The 21,251-nt window shown below is 37.4% G+C and overlaps 1 protein-coding gene across 1 annotated transcript in view; it reads left to right on the top strand.

Annotated features, from left to right (window-relative positions):
* The window catches only part of LOC150084689 (inactive ribosomal protein S6 kinase delta-1-like), a 290,509-nt gene that overhangs the window by 72,056 nt on the left and 197,202 nt on the right, over positions 1-21,251 (top strand). The window contains exon 7 of the mRNA XM_090376322.1: positions 8,026-9,033. Within this exon, the coding sequence (XP_090232448.1) occupies positions 8,026-9,033 (1,008 nt within the window). The remainder of the gene's footprint in view (positions 1-8,025; positions 9,034-21,251) is intronic.

Raw genomic sequence — 21,251 nt, forward strand, 5'->3', positions numbered from 1 at the left:
AGAATAGTTGAATTGGATAGCATTTAGTTTGTTGTTTGTACTTAGCCCTCATGGGTAGCACAGTTGATAGAATCATTGTCCTGTCGATGACAGTTGGAATTTTTATGGGCTTCTTTCATAACATGGCTGAGTTAGTCAGTCTTTCTCCCGGAAACCCAGGTTTTTCGTCGTGCAAACAGAAAATCGACCACAAAACACTCAATTTACAGACAGCATTTACTAGGCAATATAGCCTTAGTCACTGATGCTCCCAGAATCCAACAGCAAACCGCATATTCGAGGGGTGGGTCATTAGCTGTTCTCATAGCTTTTATTTATTTATTTTTTGTATCATCATTGGAATCAAGTTTCAATGCAAACTGTAATAAAATTTTTTCCTTGTTTTTAATTTCTGTTATGGATGACTTTCCTACCTCATAAAATCTTGCTTACAAAGACCCACTTTCACCCTTTGGAAGTCTGTTTAAAATCTCAATCTTCGATTTAATTGGTAAAAATTTCTGCTTCCTTTTAAAAGATGACAAAGAAGAAGAAGTAGAAGAATTCCTATATCAGAACTCTGTAAACTTTTTACTCTGTAGCTCACTTGCACGTATCGTGTTGGTTGCAATTTCTGCATGTCTTTGTTATTGATTGGCACTTATCTTTTTTTACTGTTTCAGATTTTAAAACCAAAAAAAAAATCAATGAACAGAAATATCAGATCACAAAGTGTTATGTTTAGTTAGTATTGTATGTATATTAATTAAGCTATGTACATAAGCATAAATTTACTTTTATTTTGCTAATCTGTGGATAATATTCTTCCAATTTTCACATATTATTTTTGTTAATTGGTAAGGTAAAATAAAGTATAAATTTGTGCTTCATATCTTCATTTTTATAGCCTGTGGATAATATTCTTCCGATTTTTGCTTATTACAACTGCAATTTAATTGAATCAAAATTCAATTCACAAATGCAATCACAGTAACTGGCATTTACTATAATTATTTTATGGCACCAGCATTAAAAAATAAATAAATGCTGGCTCATTCGGATTATTGATGTTTCGAATTATTGAGGTTTGGATATTCAACGCTCTACTTTGGATATACAACGGGGATCTACTGTAATAATAAATTTAAAAACATAGAGTTACAAGACAGAAAGTTGATAGCTATTGCCATGCTTTAACCAAATTCGGGCTTGACCACAATAAATTAAAAAAACAAAAAGAGTCACTGCACAGTGCTACTGGTCGTGTATGAATGACAATGTTGCATTTAGAAATACATTCATATACTTATTCTTGATACAATGTTGTGTATGGTACTGGCCCTTTACTTAACAGTGAATTTACTTTAAAACTCAGTTTGTAAAGCTGAATATTGTGTTTAAAATCATCTGTGCTACATTATTGGGGTTTATTGTGTACTTTAATATTGTGCCTTAGAATTTTTTATAAATTTAAAATAAAAACAGTAGAAGAAAATATGGAAGGTATTAGATAGTATGAATCAGAGCTGAAATACTCAATATGTTCTACGTTGATAATAATATTAGTAAATTAATAAGAGGAGTTTACCTCACAAGGTATTAGAAGAAGGAGGGTAGGCAATCTCATCCTACTGTTTGTAGATTGTTTGTTATTTGGTTTTTAGGAGCATTAGCAACTAAGGCCATATTGCTCCGGGGATATGCAGTGGTCATTCCCTGACCTTTCCGCATCCTCCGTATTTGGTGGTCACGGGCTCGAACTCCGGTCTAATCAAGAAGCATGTGCTACGCACTGCTGCTCCTGCCTACCTGGCTATGGAGGCACCCTGTTTGTAGGGATCTAAATGTCACTCCCATTGTAACAACAATCATAAAAAATGTCGATAAAATTAAAAAGATGATGGAAACTGCAACAACTCTTAGATACTCATGGGGTCTTGCAATTGGAAAAATGAAACAGTTGCTCTCATTGTGGGTTGATGAGTTAAATGAAAGAAACATTCTTCTCACACAAAGTGTTATTTGCGATAAAGCAAAAGGTTTGTCTGATGAGATTAAAAGAAAAGGAAGGTGGTGATGGAACCAAGCAAAGTATGGTTCGCTAATCTCAAGCAGTGAAGTCAAATTTACAATATAAAATTAACAGATGTGGCTGCCAGTGCTGATGAAGCAGCAGCAAAAGCATATCCTGGGAACTTTCCAGGTGGAACAGGACCAGGGTATGTCTGCCAGGGGCAAAGGTTGATGACGTTGTAGAGCGAATATCATCTTTTAAGGGCACAAAAGGTGATATAGTTGTACACGTTGGCACTAATAATATTAAGAGTAGGAGACCGGCAGAATTAGTTAACAAGTACAGGTCACTGTTGAACAAAAGCCAAGAATTAGGGTTGAATTTGAAAGTGTCTGCAATTCTGCCCAGACACGATAGGAGGGAGTATATGATGAGAGCCTTGTCGATCAATTCGGCCCTGGAAAGATTGTGCAAGGCTCAAGGGGTAGAATTTTTTTCAGCCTGGACTGTACTTGTTAACAGGAGAGATTGCTTCTACAGGGATGGGATACACTTAAATAGAAAGGGTGCAAGAATATTTGCTGATGCTATCGAGGCAGTGTTAGGTGGGTCGGAAAACTGCTAGCTTGGGGGGAGACAAAGACCAATAGATTGACAGTAGCCACTGGCAGAGGTGAAAGAGATTCTTGCACTGCTTCTATTAGAATGAGCAGAAGCCTGAAAAACAAGATGCATGGTATTTCTGAGACTGCTGGGAGCCATTGCGGTACAAGTAAACACATGGGTTGTGTTAGGGTAGCTAAGAATAGAAACAGGTGCAGGTATACTTGCATGTACACCAATGCTAGGAGTTTAGTAAATAAATTTGATGAATTTGAGGTATTGCTCAAAACATCAAAGGCAGATATTGTTGGGATATCAGAGACGTGGTGTCACACAGATATAAGGGATGCAGAACTGCAATTTGGGGAGTACAACGTCTACAGAAAGGATAGACAGTATAGGAAGGGAGGAGGGGTTATGCTATTAGTTAAGAAACACATAAAAACCAAGGAAGTGAAGCCAGTCGACATCGCTGGACAGTGCAGTGTTGAGTCAGTTTGGTGTGACATAAGCATTGGGAGATCAAAATTGAGAGTAGGAGTGTGCTATAGGCCTAATGACTCTGATGAGTATAATAAGGAACTGTACAGGGAAATAGAGTGGGCCAGTAAATCAGAGAGTCTTATAATGGGAGATTTTAACTTCCCAGATATTGACTGGAATTTGGGGGCTGGTTACTCACACACTAGCAGGGCTTTTGTGGATTTATTGGATGATTGTTTTCTACATCAGCATGTTCGGGAGGCAACTAGAGGGAGTAATACTCTTGATTTGATTATCAGCAGTGATTCTTCATGCATTAAGAATCTGCAGATAAATGAACCACTAGGTGGCAGTGATCACAGTGTGCTGAAGTGGGATTTACTGAAAGAGGTAACTACCATTAGGGGTAAAGGGAAGGGCTATTGCTTCCGTAAAGGCGACTACGATGGACTGAGACAGTATTTAAATTCTATACAGTGGGACCAACTGATGATGTTACCAACAGCAAATTCAAAATGGGAAGCACTCAAAGAACTTATCTTGGAAGCTACTAGGCTTTACATACCAACTAAGAAATATTGTTCAAGGTTTAGGCCAAAATGGATGTCAGATGAACTAATGAGGCATATGGCAGAGAAGAAAAATGCATGGGATACTTACAAATTAACACACGACACAGAAGCCTATGATAGATACAAGTTGATATGCAACCAAGTTACAAAGGAGGTTAGGCAGGCGAAGGCAGATTACGAGAAATCCTTGGCAAGGGATGCAAAGAAAAACAGCAAAGAGTTCTTTACTTATGTAAACTCTAGAAGGAAGGGGATGAATCAGATTGGTCCACTTGATATTGATGGGTCAACTGTTGACGATCCTGCTCAGGTAGCTAACAAACTAAATGAATATTTTGCATCGACATTCACACATGAGGAGTTATTCAGCAAGGGGAATGCCAGAGGTGTATTCAACTCTAGCAGTAAGCTACAGAATCTTGAAATAACTGGGAGTAAAGTGGAGGAGAAACTGTTGAAGATAAACACAAGAAAGGCACCCGGGGTGGATGGGATCTATCCAGTTATATTAAAGGAGGCAGCAAAGGAAGTAAGCAAACCCTTAGCCATAATTATGAGAGCTTCCTTGGACTCAGGGGAAGTACCCATAGACTGGAAATGTGCAAATGTGACCCCAATTCACAAAGGAGGATCAAAGGCTGACACAAGTAATTATAGACCTGTGAGCTTAACTTCTGTTCCAGGAAAATTAATGGAGGCACTGGTTAAAGAAGCACTGCAGGATCATTTAGACAAGACTTCAGTTATAGCTCAGACACAGCATGGTTTTGTTAAGGGGAAGTCTTGCCTGACCAACTTGATTGGATACTATGATGCAGTCACAAAAGAACTGGATGCAGGGAATAACTTTGATATTATATACTTGGATCTTAGAAAGGCTTTTGATACTGTTGCACATGGAAGACTGCTACACAAATTGGAGCAGTGTGACATTGGAGGCAAATTGCTGCTATGGATAAAGGGGTGGTTGAGGGGGAGAAGACAGAGAGTGGTAATCAATGGACACTGCTCATCGTGGACTAATTAGTGGAGTCCCTCAGGGCTCAGTGTTGGGTCCATTATTGTTTTCTGTATTTATAAATGATATTGATGATGGTATATCAAGCTTAATGTCCAAGTTTGCAGATGATACAAAGGTTGGCAGGGTTGTCAAGGACACTACTGACACTATGCTGCTGCAACAGGATCTGGAAAGGTTGAGCAGATGGGCTGAGAGGTGGCAAATGAAGTTTAACATTGACAAATGTAAAGTACTACACATGGGAAACAGCAACCCCAGAGCAACGTATCAACTCTGTGGTACTACACTGACAGTGGTAGAGAATGAAAGGGACTTGGGGGTGATTGTGCAGGCAGATATGAAGTTCTCTGAGCAGTGCAGACGGGCTGCAAGAGTAGCTCATGGAGTATTGTCAATGATATACAGGAATTTTTCCAGCAGGGATAAGGAGGTGATTATTCCATTGTATAAGGCAATGGTCAGGCCACACCTAGAGTACTGTATACAGGTCTGGAGGCCTCATTTCAAGAAGGATGTAGAGCTGCTGGAACGAGTACAGAGAAGGGCAACAAGATTAGTGAATGGAACAAAGGGGTGCTCTTACGAAGAAAGGCTTAAGTTTTGCAAATTACAGTGTCTGGAGACTAGGCACCAGCGAGGTGATCTGATAGAGGTGTATAAAGCCTTGAATGGTTTAAGCATGCTCAATGCTGATGGGATTCTTCCTCTAGCTCAGAAAAATCACCTGAGAGGGCATAAATTCAAATTGAGGAAAGACAGATGTAGGATAGACGTGCGGAAATTTGCCTTTAGCCAGCGGGTGGTTGGTTGGTGGAACAGACTGCCATCCCTTGTGGTGGAGGTTGATAGCCTAAATAAGTTTAAGGCTCAGCTGGACAGGTATTTTGAACGAACAGAGGGGTGAAGTGGGAGGTTTTTTGGCTGATGCTGCATAAGCTTGCTTTCTTGCATCAAATGCCTCTACTAATGCTAATGCTAACTTCAAGCAACTCATATAGGAAGGTGAATATCAACCTGATCTGGTTTTCAATGTGGATAAGACTTACCTTTATTGGAAGAAGATGCTTTCAAGATCTTTCGTCTCTTGTGAAGAGAAACATGCTCCTGGATTTAAACCTGCTGAGGACTGTTTAATTCTCTTGGTGGAAATAGTAGTAGTAGTAGTAGTAGTAGTGGCATGTGATGCAAGAAAGCAAGTGTATGAGCTTATGCAGCATCAGCCAAAAAAAAAAATTCCTACCATTCCCTCCAAATGCCTGTCCAGTTCCTCCTTAAATTTATTCAACCTATCAACTTCCACAACGACAAATGGAAGTTTGTTCCAGCAATTAACCACCTGCTGGCTAAAGGCAAATTTCTGCACATCTATTCTACATCTGTCTTTTCTCAATTTGAATTTATGCCCCCTTAGGTTTGTAATCTGAACAAGTGGAACGATCCCATCAGAATTCAGCGTGCTCAACCTATTCAAGGCCTTATACACCTCAATCAGATCACCGCGCAGGTGCCTAGTCTCCAGCCACTGCAATTTGCAGAACTTAAGCCTCTCTTGGTAAGAGGATCCCCTCATTCCCCTCACCAATCTTGTTGCCCTTCTCTGCACACGCTCAAGTAAATCTACATCCTTCCTGAAATGAGGCCTCCAGACCTGTACGCAGTACTCAAGGCGTGGCCTGACCATTACCTTATACAGAGGGACAATCACCTCCTTTTCCCTGCTAGCAAAATTCCTATATATTATTGACAAAACCCCATGACCTGCCCTGGCAGCCTGCCTGCATTGCTCAGAAAACTTCATATCTGACTGCACAATTACTCCCAGGTCTTTTTCATTTTCTACCACCTTAAACGAACTGAAGCTATTGCTCGTCTTTCACTCTGAAACACTGAGGGTGAAGAAGGCTTTTAATGAGCCACTTCATCTAAATGATGAAGGGGCTCATTAAAAGAAAATTTACCAATGATTTGGATTTCAAACAGAATGGCTTGACTAACACAAGATGTCTTCAGAAACTTGTGTACAGGTAATTTTTCTCCAATGGTACATCGCTACTGGGAAGAAAATAATTATCCAAGGAGGGTGCTGCTGTTGTTGGACAATGCCCAGGACATTCACCAAGCATTGCAGAGATTAGGATGACTGTAGATGTAAAGGTTAAATATCTGCTGCCAAATATGACCAATTTGATATGGACCAGGGTATCATATCAAATTTCAAAGCCTTGTACGTTTGTTACAGGAGATGTTACAGGAAATGGAATACTGCAATGTCTATCAAAGAATATTGTAGGAAGAAAAAGATCTGAAGGCATTAGTTTTGGAATAACCCTTATATACATATATGGATGCGTGTGTGTCTGTCTTGTCTGTCTATGTTGGCAGTCCATAATGACATTGGAATACAATTAACAGTTACATCATTGATATATATATTTTAATGTAAATGTCAAAATGTTTTCAAGTCTATATTTAAAAGTAGTTAGAAACTATGTACTTCCTAGGAGACCTGATTAAAGTAACTCAACATTTCTGATGAGAACAAAGTCTGCAAGAGTATCTCTCTTGAAACAGTTAGAATCAGTTGATGTCTAACAGAAAATTGAAACATTTAAATCTGTGTGGAGTGTAACCTGCCTTTAATTTCTTAAAAAAATTACAGATTATTCTCAGACATTTCGTGGTACTTCCTGTAAGTGCACTCTTGCAATATTGCCTTTATAACACCATCACTGTCAGCCTTACGTACCCTCAGGATACAAGAGGCTGATGGTGTCAGAAAGACAGCATTACAAGAGTTCACTGAAGAAGTGGTACATGAAGTACCATGAAATGTCTGATGATAGTCTATGCTTCTCTAAGAAATTAAAGGCACATTACACTCCATGCAAGTTTAAGTGCTCATTTTTCAGCAATTTTCAATTCTTGGTATACCTGCACACCATGACATAGAACAAATATTTAAAATTGAAACAGAAATCCACAATCAGAAAAATATAAAATGCATATTTTGCCAGTGAACTTTTAAAAAATTTCCTGCTTTTTCCAAAAAAGCTCCTGTTTTCCTCTTGTTTTTTGGAAAACACCCGTTTTTTTTTTTTTTTTTTTTCCCTTTCAAAAAACCTGCTTTTGCCCAAGAACCTCTTCCTTACAAATACCTGTTTGTCAGCTTTTTTAAAGTCAATAGTTGACAGCTGTGATTTATTTACTTGCTGAGTTTTATTGAAATTGGTCATTAAGTTTTAATTATTTAAAAGTTATTATTATTTAATTGTTAAAAGTTACTAGTAGTCATTGTTATTGTTGATTTCTGAACTAATATTGCTGCTTTTCTGTTTTTTAATTCCCCTTTTTAGACTTTGTATAAAACTTCAAATCCAGAAGTGAGCAGTATGCCCAATATTGTGCCTCAGGTACCTTACATGGTTCGCTTGCATCGTGTATATGAGACCAAATATGCAATTTTTCTAGTTCTCCAGCATGCAAGTGGTGGAAGACTTTGGGATTATGTGAGTTCATACATACAAAGGAGTCCTCGATCTCCATGTTTAGACTGTTCTTTTCTGATATCTGATAATCAGGAAATTTATAAAGGAAAACAGTTTTCCTCTTCTACAGTGTGCTGTGGGAAAAAATTATTAAATAGTCTTATCAACACATCGGAGAAAAATAATTGTACCTTTTCATTTCTTGAATCTTCAAACGAAACTGCAACTCATGAAAGTTTTTCTAGTCAAAATCCTGTGGATTTTGAGTTTAGAACTGTGCCTAAGCATTCTACAAACTGTTCAACCTTATATGCAAAATACATCCGACCCACCAATTCAAACAGGACACTCACTTTTGACAATCATATTCCACCGCATGTATTGTCCGAGCAAAAGAATGCGGCATCCATATGTGGCACTGATAAAAACTTGTATAAAAAAAATAATAAACATGAAAATCTAAATTATGATTCTACTCAGCAGCTTATACTACATGATGAAAATCATGTTGATAAATCATGTCTTTCAAATAAAGATAATCAATTAGCAAAAACACAAGTAAATGTTAATTCTGAAAATTTACCAAGTAAAACATCTTGTTCAGAAACCTGTTTACATTCTACTCAGCAGGAAACAGTGTTATATGAAAATACTTGTGTAGATGATTTAATATGCAATTCTAGAGTTTTATTAAAAAATGTGGAGCAGACATTACAAGCTACTGAAGAAAAAAGTGCATCATTTTTTCAGTCTGATATGGTGGACTCTTTGTCTAGTGCAATGATACCTTCAAAAGAAAGTAAAAATTACCAGGACGCTCATGGAAAATTACCAGGAAACAATTACTATGTAGTCCCTAGCATTTGCCAGTTGAAGGTAAGTTTTTATAATCAATATAATTTCCAAAGGTCAAAGAGAAATTGTGAAAAAAATTAAAATAATGTGGTGTAATTACAGTAGCAATTATAACATGGAATTGTTTGGTTGTAAAGTTTTTTTTAATGTAAGCATGTATAGGGTGTTTCCTAACAAGTAGGCCATATTTTTAGGATCAATTTGGAACTTGAAAACAGTAAAAAAATAACTAAATTCATATGTCCAATTCTGAATTGTTGCGATGTGCATATGAAGAATGGGTTAGAAGGTGTGACTGCAGATTTTGACAGTTAGACAGCTAAGTGGACAGTTTTTGCTTCATGTAAAATTATCAGACAGTTGACTGTAAGAGCACCATTCCAAACAATTATAACATTTTATACGATTCTCTTTCATAAAATGCATGTCGGAAACAGGCAGGAAACTGATCTGAACATAGCATTTATTTTTCCGCATAATCACCAAAAATATTTCAGCACTGATATATAAAGTACTGAAGGAATTGAGTAAAATGTATTAGGAAGGTCTGCTTTTCCTCATAGGTGAGACAAGAACTAAAGGGCACAAATATAAAATCTCAGGAAATAATGGAAGATTGGATCTAATGAAGTTTACTAGTGGGCAGTAGGTTGTTGAACACTGAAATAAGTTGCCTCCAAATGTTGCAGAGGTAGTGAGTCTAGCTAAATTAGTAAATTAATTAGATGAGTACTCTATTGTATTTATGGCATTCCCACTTTTGTGGGAATAGGAACAGTATAAATATTCTATTCTATTTTATTTTATGTGTGTGTATATATATATATATATAATGTGATGTAAAAATTAGACAAAAGTAATAAAAATAAATAAATATGAATATGAAGCTATCATTAGAGGCAGCAAATGCACATCCTCCACATGAAGCCTAATTATATCTGATAATTAAAATAAATATAATATTTAAAATAAATTAAAAAACATCAGCCAGTAGTATGGCAAAAATGCAGAGCGAAACGAAACGCAAAATAATATAAAATAAACAAACAGAGAAGGGAAAGTAGAGATAATAAGACAAAAAAGTAGTCGATAATCCCCTGTATAATTTAGTCATTAAACCCAATTAATAAAAACGATGTAAATTTAAAATAATGCCAATTATATATAATTTAGCGGTACCCCCCTTGAAGGTACCAGTTCCAAAAGACGTGAAATATCACCAAAAAGGGGTCCTCTGTCGATATGGGGCATAATGGTCAGTCTATCATTTTGATATTTTAGTTTTTGTAGTTTCTTTAACCCCTTTTTGGTGATATTTCACGTCTTTTGGAACTGGTACCTTCAAGGGGGGGGTACCGCTAAATTATATATAATTGGCATTATTTTAAATTTACATCGTTTTTATTAATTGGGTTTAATGACTAAATTATACAGGGGATTATCGACTACTTTTTTGTCTTATTATCTCTACTTTCCCTTCTCTGTTTGTTTATTTTATATTATTTTGCGTTTCGTTTCGCTCTGCATTTTTGCCGTACTACTGGCTGATGTTTTTCATTTTATTTTAAATATTATATTTATTTTAATTATCAGATATATATATATATATATATATATATATATACTATTAATACAAATAACTTATATATATATATTTTTTTTTTTTTTTAGCAGATGCAGAAAAAAGTTGCTTACTTTGTCATTTGACCTTATTAATATCAAAGCAGAACATTTCTGGGACCAATCTTTTAAAAAACCAACCCATATAATATTTAGTTCCATGGCAATGTTATACATAAAATGCTTCACAAATAGATATTTAATTTTGTGTTTGCTTCGAGTAAAATTATCAGTCAATTAACTTTAAGAGTACAATTCCAAGCAATTATATTTTATGACTCTCCTTCATAGAATGTACATTTTATGAAAGCGAATAAGTCAGTAAGTCACAAAATAAGGCGGAGGGAGTTGAGGAGAAACAAGCAGGAAATTGATCGGAACATAGCATTTATTTTTCAGCATAATCATCAAAAACCTTTATACACTTGCCACATCACTTTATCTGATTCTAGGAACCTTCTGCTTAACCTGTAATCAGACATGCTAGATCTAAGCAACCCTACACACCTGCAGTTTTAAAATATGAGAAATAATTCAAATTTTGGTGCCCATCTTTATTTTCAATTTGCTATGAATACAATTGCGAAAAATACATTTTTTATATTAAAAACATATTTTTAATTAATTTTCGGAAATAAAACCCCCTTTAGGCCTGTTGTTGAGCAAAACACAAAAGTGCTGCTGCGTGAAATGTGATGCATGCTTTACATTTCATGCATGCTTTACATTTCGTGCTGCTGCATGAAATGTAAAGCATGCATCATTATGCTTCAGTGTCACAAAGATAGAGAAGAGAGCATTAGAATTATTAATGCAAGAGCAAAAGAAAATGTGCTATTAGTAAAGGAGCATACTGTCCATAAACAATAATTGAATGTGAAAGATGCTACTCAGCATGTGTGTTAATCATGTGTAACTTGATTTCCACATTTTCCCTGCTTCCATAGTAATTAACAGAGATTTATGGAATTTTCAGTGGAGAAGTAAAAAAAAAAAACATTTTCAAAAACAGCTGTTAGCAGTTTTAGATATGCGGATAGAGTAGATAAAGAGTACAAATCATGAAATGCCGCCTGGGTCTCACCAAGCATAAGGGATATGCCTGTCTTGGTTAAATGACATCTGTCACCATTGTGACCAGTAATGATTGCAGAAGCAACAAACAAACAAACAATTGGAAATGCTAGGAGCAAGGTCAGGGCTGTGGGAAGGATGATCAAGAAGTTCTCACACTAAATCCTAAATGAGCTTTTGGATTGCACTCATTCTATGGCCTTGTAATTTTATGCAGTAGCAATATTCCATGTCTCAGTAGCCCAGTTATTTTCTGAAGATTGAATCCCTAAGTCTTTCAGAAATGTGCAGTATGATGCAGCATTGGCACTATCTTTGGGCTCTTGAAAATACAGAGTAGCATCATGAGAGTCCCAGCAAACAGTCATCATTATCTTCCCTACTGATGTTACAGCTTTAAATTTCATTGTTGGGGCGAACCGGAATGCTTCCAGTGCACTGATGTAAGTTTTGAGTTGAAAGTAGTGGAATTATGACTGATCCCAGGATTCCATTTCTGACAATGTGGAGGTTGAAAATTCAGTCGTTTTCACTAGACCTTTATTGTATGATTTTATTATTATTATTTTTTTTTTATAACAAAGTTCTATAACTTTGTTATAAAACAAAAGGGGAAAGTCAATTTGTAGTCATTTGCTGCTTGCAGAATTGTTTCCAGTATAGCAGCTTCTAATAGATTTTGCTCTAGAATGACCCATTTATGTTCCAAGGAAATATTATTACTACATTGAAATAGAGCCTGGAAAATGTAAAAAAAGAAAAATATATATACTGATTTTGAACTATTACAGTCATGAAAGAATTAAAAAAAAAAAAAAAAATGTTTGCACAGCTTCAAGGCTTCTGAGTATTGTCTTGATCATATTTTCTATTTCATGATGAGTGGTAACATTTTGCATTACTGGCACTTAAACTTTACACAGTCCTGCCTGAAGCAGCAGTTTTGCTTAACTTATGTTTTGTTTATTTTAAGTGAGCTTTTATATCTGTGTGACCACCACCACATCCAATAATTGAAAATGTCATGCTTGCCATGCATTGACCCTTGTCACTAATGCAGTCTTTTTTGTTAAATATATGCATTCCTTAAATTTGTTCATTATGAATACATTTATGTTTAGGTATTTTACTCAATGGGAAGAAAATAAAATATTCGGTGCTCTCTTTTATCACTAATTAAAAATGCTTCTGCTTCCCATGATGATTAGACTGGGGTTCGAGCCCGTCACCACCAAATACGGAGGATGCGGAAAGGTCAGGGAATGACCACCGCATATCCCAGAGCAATATGGCCTTAGTTGCTAATGCTCCTAAAAACCAAATAACAAACAACAAACAAGCTTGCCATGATTATTTAAAGAGCACATCATTATGTCAGTAGGTAGTACACAAACAAGAGGAACATAGTTTTTATCGATGTTTTTTTACAATGTCTCCTTGAAATTTGAGAATGTCAGAAATAAAACATAAATGCTGCTATTTGTTATGATAATCTTAATTGCCATGCTGAATTAACAAAATTAATTAATAGTTTATCTATATATATATATATATTTAGTTAAAAAAAAATAGCTTTGCATGAAAAAAACAGGGCAAAACAGCAGCCCTAAAACATTTTTTTGGGACAGTGGGACATCATTACATTATGCAAAAATTGAGATAATCCCAAAAATGTTTTGCCTTACCAGCAAAAAAAAAATCTATCTGGGTGTCCCCCTTCCATAGGTATCTATCCAACAGTCCTTTGAATTGCTTCAAGACAATAATAATTATGTACAGGCAACTTTTCACAGTAATTCTTGATCTGTAGTAGTAGTAGTGGCGGCATGTGATGCAAGTAAACAAGTGTATGAGTTTATGCAGCATCAGCCAAAAAAAAAAAAAAAAAATCACACCATTCCCTCCAAATGCCTGTCCAGTTCCTCCTTAAATTTATTTAACCTATCAACTTCCACAACAACAGATGGAAGTTTGTTCCAGCAATTAACCACCCACTGGCTAAAGGCAAATTTCCGCACATCTGTTCTACATCTGTCTTTTCTTAATTTGAATTTATGTCCCCTTAGGTTCGTAATCTGAACAAGTGGAAGGATCCCATCAGAATTCAGTATGCTCAACCCATTCAAGGCCTTATACACCTCAATCAGATCACAGCACAGGGGCCTAGTCTCCAGCCACTGCAATTTGCAGAACTTAAGCCTCTCTTGGTAAGAGGATCCCTTCATTATCCCTTACCAATCTTGTTGCCCTTCTCTGTACATGCTCAAGCAAATCTACATCCTTCCTAAAATGAGGCCTCCAGACCTGTACGCAGTACTCAAGGCATGGCCTGACCATTGCCTTATACAGAGGGACAATCACCTCTTTCTCCCTGCCAGCAAAATTCCTATATATCATTGACAAAACCCCATGACCTGCCCTGGCAGCTTGTCTGCATTGCTCAGAAAACTTCATATCTGACTACACAGTTACTCCCAGTTCTTTTTCATTTTCTACCACCTTAAGTGTAGTACCACACAGTTGGTACGTTTCTCTAGGGGTTACTTCTACCCATATGCAGTACTTTGCATTTGTCAAGGTTAAACTTCAGTTGCCACTTCTTAGCCCATTTGCCCAAATTCTCTAGATCCTGTTGCAGTAGCACACTGCCATTACTGTCATTAACAACCCTGCCAACCTTTGTATCATCTGCAAACTTCGACACTAAGCCTGATATACCTTCATCAATATCATTGATAAATATACAAAACAACAGAGGACCCAAGACCAAACCCTGTGGTACTCCACTAATAACATTAGTCCACGAAGAGCAGCACCTATTAATTACCACACTCTGTCTTCTCCCACTGAACCATCCTTTTATCCATTGTAGCAACTTACCCTTAATACCATTCTGCTTCAATTTGTACAATAGTCTTCCATGCGCAACAGTGTCAAAAGCTTTCCTGAAATCCATATATATGATATCAAAATAATTTTTTCATTCAGTTCCTTTGTAACCACATCATAATATCCTATCAAATTTGTCAGACAAGACTTTCCCTTAACAAACCCATGCTGTGTCTGAATTATTGCTGCAGTCTTGTCTAGATGATCCTGCAATGCATCTTTAACCAGTGACTCCATTATTTTACCCGGAACAGAAGTTAAACTAACTGGTCTGTAATTACTCGTGTCACCCTTCGATCCCCCTTTGTGAATTGGGGATACATTTGCACATCTCCAGTCTGTGGGGACCTACCTCCCCTGAGTCCAAGGATGCTCTCATAATTATGGCTAAGGGTTTGCTTAGTTGTTTTGCCGCCTCCTTTAATATAACTGGATAAATCCCATCCACCCCAGGTGCCTTTCTTATGTTTAACTTCAACAATTTCTCCTCCACTTTGCACTCAGTTATTACAAAATCATTAAGCACCCTGCTACAATTTGGTAACCTTCTGCCATTTTCAAACCTTAATAACTCCTCATGTGTAATGTAGATGCAAAATACTCATTCAGTTTGTTTGCTATCTGTGCAGGATCATCAACAGTCGAACCATCGATATCAAATTGACCAATCAGATTCATCCCCTTCCTTTTAGAGTTTATGTAAGTGAAGAAATCCTTGCTGTTTTTCTTAGCATCTTTTGCCAAAGATTTCTTGTAATCTGCCTTCGCCTGCCTAACGTCCTTTGTGACCTGATTACAGACTAGCTTATATCTGCCATAGGCTTCTTAGTCGCTTGATAATTTATATGCATCCCATGCATAAAATTATGTAATCCAGGTCAAGCTGGATGTTGTTAAGGTAGGATAGGGATTTGGCCAAATTATCTCTGCCATGGTTCCAGGTTAAGAGTGCATTGTGGATGAACTTGGCCCATAGCTTAAGCGAAATATGTGAAGGTGGAAATGATGGTTCATTCAAAGTTCACCATGAAGACTTCTACAAGCAAGTGTGAAAGTGGCCACATATGCTGAGACTCTTGGTTTGGAGGTAAAACTCTCCATAAAACTGGAAGTAGGCCTGGATTGATCAGAACCAAGATGTCATCTGTGTTATACTTATGTAAGTATAATAGGCAGATTGTATAAAAGGTAGAACTGCCTGTTCTATCTTTTATACTTAATCATGTTATCTATATGTAGAAGATTGCCCTTCAATTCCTATATTCTGTCAGTGTATTGTGTGATGATAGATTTGCAGAGAACAGGGAAAGATGGTGTGGGCTGACACACTATCCAAAAAAGGCTTGTTATGCATTCTACTATACAGAACAGAAAGAACGTTTTTGGTTATTTTTGATGTTATGGCTAAGTTAATCAGTCTCAAACTATGACCGCATGTTGTTGTTGTTATTTGGTTTTTAGGAGCATTAGCAACTAAGGCCATATTGCTCCGGGGATATGCAGTGGTCATTTCCTGACCTTTCCGCATCCTCTGTATTTGGTGGTCACGGGCTCGAACCCCGGTCTAATCAAGAAGTGTGTGCTACACACTGCTGCTCCTGCCCACCTGGCTACGGAGATGCCATGACCGCATGGTTTTATTTTTCTTTAGACAACATGGTTGGTTTTTCAGCTTGTGTTTGTTTGTTAGTTTGTTATTTGGTTTTTAGGAGCATTAGCAACTAAAGCCATATTGCTCCGGGATATGCGGTGGTCATTCCCTGACCTTTCTGCATCCTCTGTATTTGGTGGTGACGGGCTCGAACCCCGGTCTAATCAAGAAGCGTGTGCTACGCACTGCTGCTCCTTCCCACCTGGCTACGGAGGCGCCTCAGCTTGTGAGTGAGCCAGTGTATGTGAATGAGTGAGTGTGTATGTGCGTGTGTGAGAGATCTCTCTCTCTCTCACTGTCTTTACTTTCCATTATTATCTCTCAGAGAGAGAGAGAGAGAGAGATTATAATGGAAAGTAAAGATGCATAGCACAGATAAGTCAGTAAAAATTAATAAAAACAAATACAAATTATATTTAACATCAGTGAATTATTATAGATATTAAGCACCAGCCAGTAAAAAGCTGCTATACATAATAACATAAATTAATTTTTTTTAATTCATAGGATATGAGAGGAAGAAAACGCAAAGTTGACATGTACAAAACTAAGCAATTGTGCACTTCATGTTATTGAGAAGTTATGCAGTGGCTTAGGTAAAAAAGTAAAACCATTTTAAAGCATATTCCAACTTCTTAACAAAGTATTTAGATAATAATAATAATAATAAAACCCTGAATCAATCATAACTTATCCCTTGGTCCTTATTTAAAATGTAATAATCCAGTTCTGCTTTTATCCACATCAGACTGTCCTCCTTAACAAAGCACTGCCCAAAGGTCAACTTCATGAGATTTAATCTTCCAAAGTGTTGTATTTTTGTTCCTTTGTTCATTCATTTTATATAAATGAATATTCTTCAGCAATTGTAATATCAAAGAAGGGTGACAAGGTAGAATATCTTGTGGAACACAATTGATCTGCTTGCACAAAGATATTTATTTGCAGAATATCTAGAGAGTAGAATGGATGTGACCAGGATTGGCTCAAGGATATATGGCACCCCTAGGCCACATTGACTGATGGCTTCTGGAAATTTTTCTTGAAGGCTTTGTTTTTGGAAGGAGAGGCAGCTTTGCCGCCCCCTAAACGTTGGTGCCAGTGCCTACTCGGCCTTACCCTAAAGTGTAACTGTCACATCCAGGGCCAGCTAAAGCTGGCCCTGGATGTGACAATATTCATAATTGAAATATTTGATTATCTTCATGGTGACCTGAGTCCTGACTGGGAGAATTGTTATGGAAAGTTTCCCATGACATTTGGTCTACAGTTGATGAAATTTCAGTAGCAAAGAAGCATATTTACTCATTTACCCTTTGGAAGGTAATGATTGAATACCACCCCTGGTGGTATTCAATCAATAAGTCCCAGCAAATTGGTGTCATCACCGTGGTAGCTGATGTTACCTTTTGAAATTTCTTGTATGCAAATAGATTCTTCAAATAGGCCATACCATTGACTGTTGTTTTTTCATCTCTGGATCATAGTAATAAATGCAAATTTAATACATGGTCACAAATTGGCTGGCAAACTTGATTGAATCATTGGCACAGTTCACCATCTCCATTCAAATAATTTTGTACCCACTTTGTTGAATTGTTTTTCTTGCTCAGTTCTCTGTAAACAGAGTGATGGATTTGTTCACAGGAACAAGTCTGCTTGAGAACTAGGGTAGCCTTGTGCAGGTGAAGTTTTTTACTGCTCCTGGAATAGAGAAGTTTTTTCTGTTTTATTAGCTTAAATTGGCATATTAACTTATTTTCTAGAGTAGCTTTATATTCCTAGTTACGATACTTAGTTTAAAGTTTAACTTAGATAGAGATTTTGTAGGTATTACTTAGTATTGGTAAGGGTATCAAATCCATGTGTTACAAGTTGCAGCAGGCGCCTCCGTAGCCAGGTGGGCAGGAGTGGCAGTGCGTAGCACACGCTTCTTGATTAGACCGGGGTTCGAGCCCGTGACCATCAAATACGGAGGATGCGGAAAGGTCAGGGAATGACCAATGCATATCCCCGGAGCAATATGGCCTTAGTTGCTAATGCTCCTAAAAACCAAATAACAAACAACAAGTTGCAGCTCCGCTGAACGAGAAGTTTTTTAGCCATATTTAGCCGCTTTATTGACCAATTGTTATATCAAATTATTTTCTATAAGTAGCTTATAGACCTCGTCAGGATCCTTAGTTTATTCTGAATTGAGACAGTGAGATTTGGAAGTTAATTAATACTTAAGTGTCCGTAGATTTACCGTTCGTAACTTGCTGCCATTATACGATACGTTATATCCTGAACTAGATAGCGTAAGCTTAGTATACTATAGTATATAATATAATATTGTCAATAAATCAGTAAAATCTATTAATCTTGTTAAACTTCATTGTCCATTAAATTGTACTTTTTGAGTAAATACATATAACGACTTAGATTACAAACGTAACATAATTGATTAATACATAACTTGATACGGAACTCGTAGATAATACTCGATACTGAAAAATATATATAGTGTTATAACTGTGTTAGGATACACGTTTAGGGTTATAATTTTGTACTGAAATTGAAATTTTATTGAAATTAAATCGAAATCATGACTCAGACAAGAGCAGCAAAGCAAAAGGCTCAAGCTAATGGGAGTGCTGTGGCTCAGGGGAGAACTGAGGGGGCAGTTGCCCTCTGAATCACAGTCTTATAAAATGCACTGCTTGCATGATGTTTGTGGAGCAATCAGGTATGGGACATGATATTGCCATGGGGGATGTCTTTGTGTGTGTGCGCGATGTAAGGAGTGTAAGGAAATCAGGCAACAACTCAGCATTGTTATGGGCCTATATGAGAACTTGAAGGACAGGGTGGATGCCCTCAAAGGATCTAAATTGAGGGGCCCATCAAGCTCTCAGCTGCCCACATCAATGCCAAAGCTTGCACTTGGTCATCACGCAACACAGCGGCAACCCCCAAGGCAGAATGCACTGATCCCACAGGAACTAGTAGTTTTTGGTGACTCTATTGTCAGAGAAACGGGGAACATGCTTTGTAAAAAGGATAGGTGGAACAGGACCAGAGTATATCTGCCAGGGGCAAAGCTTGATGACGTTGTAGAGCGGATATCATCTTTTAAGGGCACAAAAGGTGATATAGTTGCCACTAACAGACCGGCAGAATTACTTAACAAGTACAGGTCACTGTTGAAAAAAAGCCGTGAATTAGGGTTGAATTTGAAAGTGTCTGCAATTCTGCCCAGACACGATAGGAGGGAGTATATGATGAGAGCCCTGTCGATCAATTCGGCCCTGGAAAGATTGTGCAGGGCTCAAGGGGTAGAATTTTTTTCAGCCTGGTCTGTGCTTGCTAACAGGAGAGACTGCTTCTACAGGGATAAGATACACTTAAATAGAAAGGGTGCAAGAATATTTGCTGATGCTATCAAGGCAGTGTTAGGTGGGTCGGAAAACTGCTAGTTTTGGGGGGGGGATACAAGGACAAATAGATTAACAGTAGCTACTGGCAGAGGTGAAAGTGATTCTTGCACTGCTTGTATTGTAATGAGCAGCAGCAGCAGCAGCCTGGAAAACAAGATGCAGAATATTTCAGAGACTGATAGGAGTCATTGCAGTACAAGTAAACACATGGGTTGTGTTAGGGTAGCTAAGAATAGGAACAGGTGCATGTATACTTGTGTTTACACCAATGCTAGGAGTTTGGTAAATAAATTTGATGAATTTGAGGTATTGCTCAAAACACCAAAGGCAGATATTGTTGGGATATCAGAGACGTGGTGTCACACAGATATAAGGATTGCAGAACTGGAATTTGGGGAGTATAATGTGTACAGAAAGGATAGACAGGATAGGAGGAAACACATAAAATCCAAGGAAGTGAAGCCAGTCGACATCAATGGACAGTGCAGTGTCGAGTCAGTTTGGTGTGACATAAGCATTGGGAGATCAAAATTGAGAGTAGGAGTGTGCTATAGGCCTAATGACTGAGTATAATAAGAAACTGTACATGGAAATAGAATGAGCCAGTAAATCAGAGAGTCTTATAATCGGGGGATTTTAATTTCCCAGATATTGACTGGAATTTGTGGGTTGGTCACTCGCACACTAGCAAGGCTTTTGTGGATTTATTGGATGATTGTTTTCTACATCAGCATGTTCGGGAGGCAACTAGAGGGAGTAATACTCTTCATCTGATTATCAGTAGTGATTCTTCATGCATTAAGAATCTGCAGATAAAGGAACTACTAGGTGGCAGTGATCACAGTGTGCAGAAGTGGGATTTACTCAAAGAGGTAACTACCATCAGGGGTAAAGGGAAGGGTTTTTGCTTTCGTAAAGGCGACTATGATGGTCGGAGACAGTATTTAAATTCTATACAGTGGGACCAACTGATGATGTTACCAACAGCAAATTCAAAATGGGAAGCATTCAAAGAACTTATCTTGGAAGCTACTAGGCTTTACATACCAACTAAGAAATATTGTTCAAGGTTTAGGGCTAAATGGATGTCAGATGAACTAATGAGACATGGCAGAGAAGAAAAATGCATGGGATACATACAAATTAATGGGTGACATGGAAGCCTATGATAGATATAAGTTGGTCTGTAACCAAGTCACAAAGGAGATTAGGCAGGCAAAGGCAGATTATGAGAAATTCTTGGCAAAGGATGCAAAGAAAAACAGAAAAGAGTTCTTTACCTATGTAAACTCTAGAAGGAAATGGATGAATCAGATTGGTCCACTGGATATTGATGATTCAACAGTTGAGGATCCTGCTCAGGTGGCTAACAAACTAAACGAGTATTTTGCATCTACATTCACACATGAGGAGTTATTCAGGAAGGGGAATGCCAGAGGTGAAGTAAACTCTGGCAGTGAGCTAGAAGATTTTGTAATAACTGAGAGGAAAGTGGAGGAGAAATTGTTGAGGATAAACATAAAAAAGGCACCTGGGGTGGATGGGATCTATCCAGTTATATTAAAGGAGGCAGAAAAGGAAGTAAG

Source organism: Mastigoproctus giganteus, chromosome 6 (genome assembly GCF_048544385.1).
Source record: "Mastigoproctus giganteus isolate SK-2022 chromosome 6, ASM4854438v1, whole genome shotgun sequence".
NCBI classification, from domain to species: domain Eukaryota; kingdom Metazoa; phylum Arthropoda; class Arachnida; order Uropygi; family Thelyphonidae; genus Mastigoproctus; species Mastigoproctus giganteus.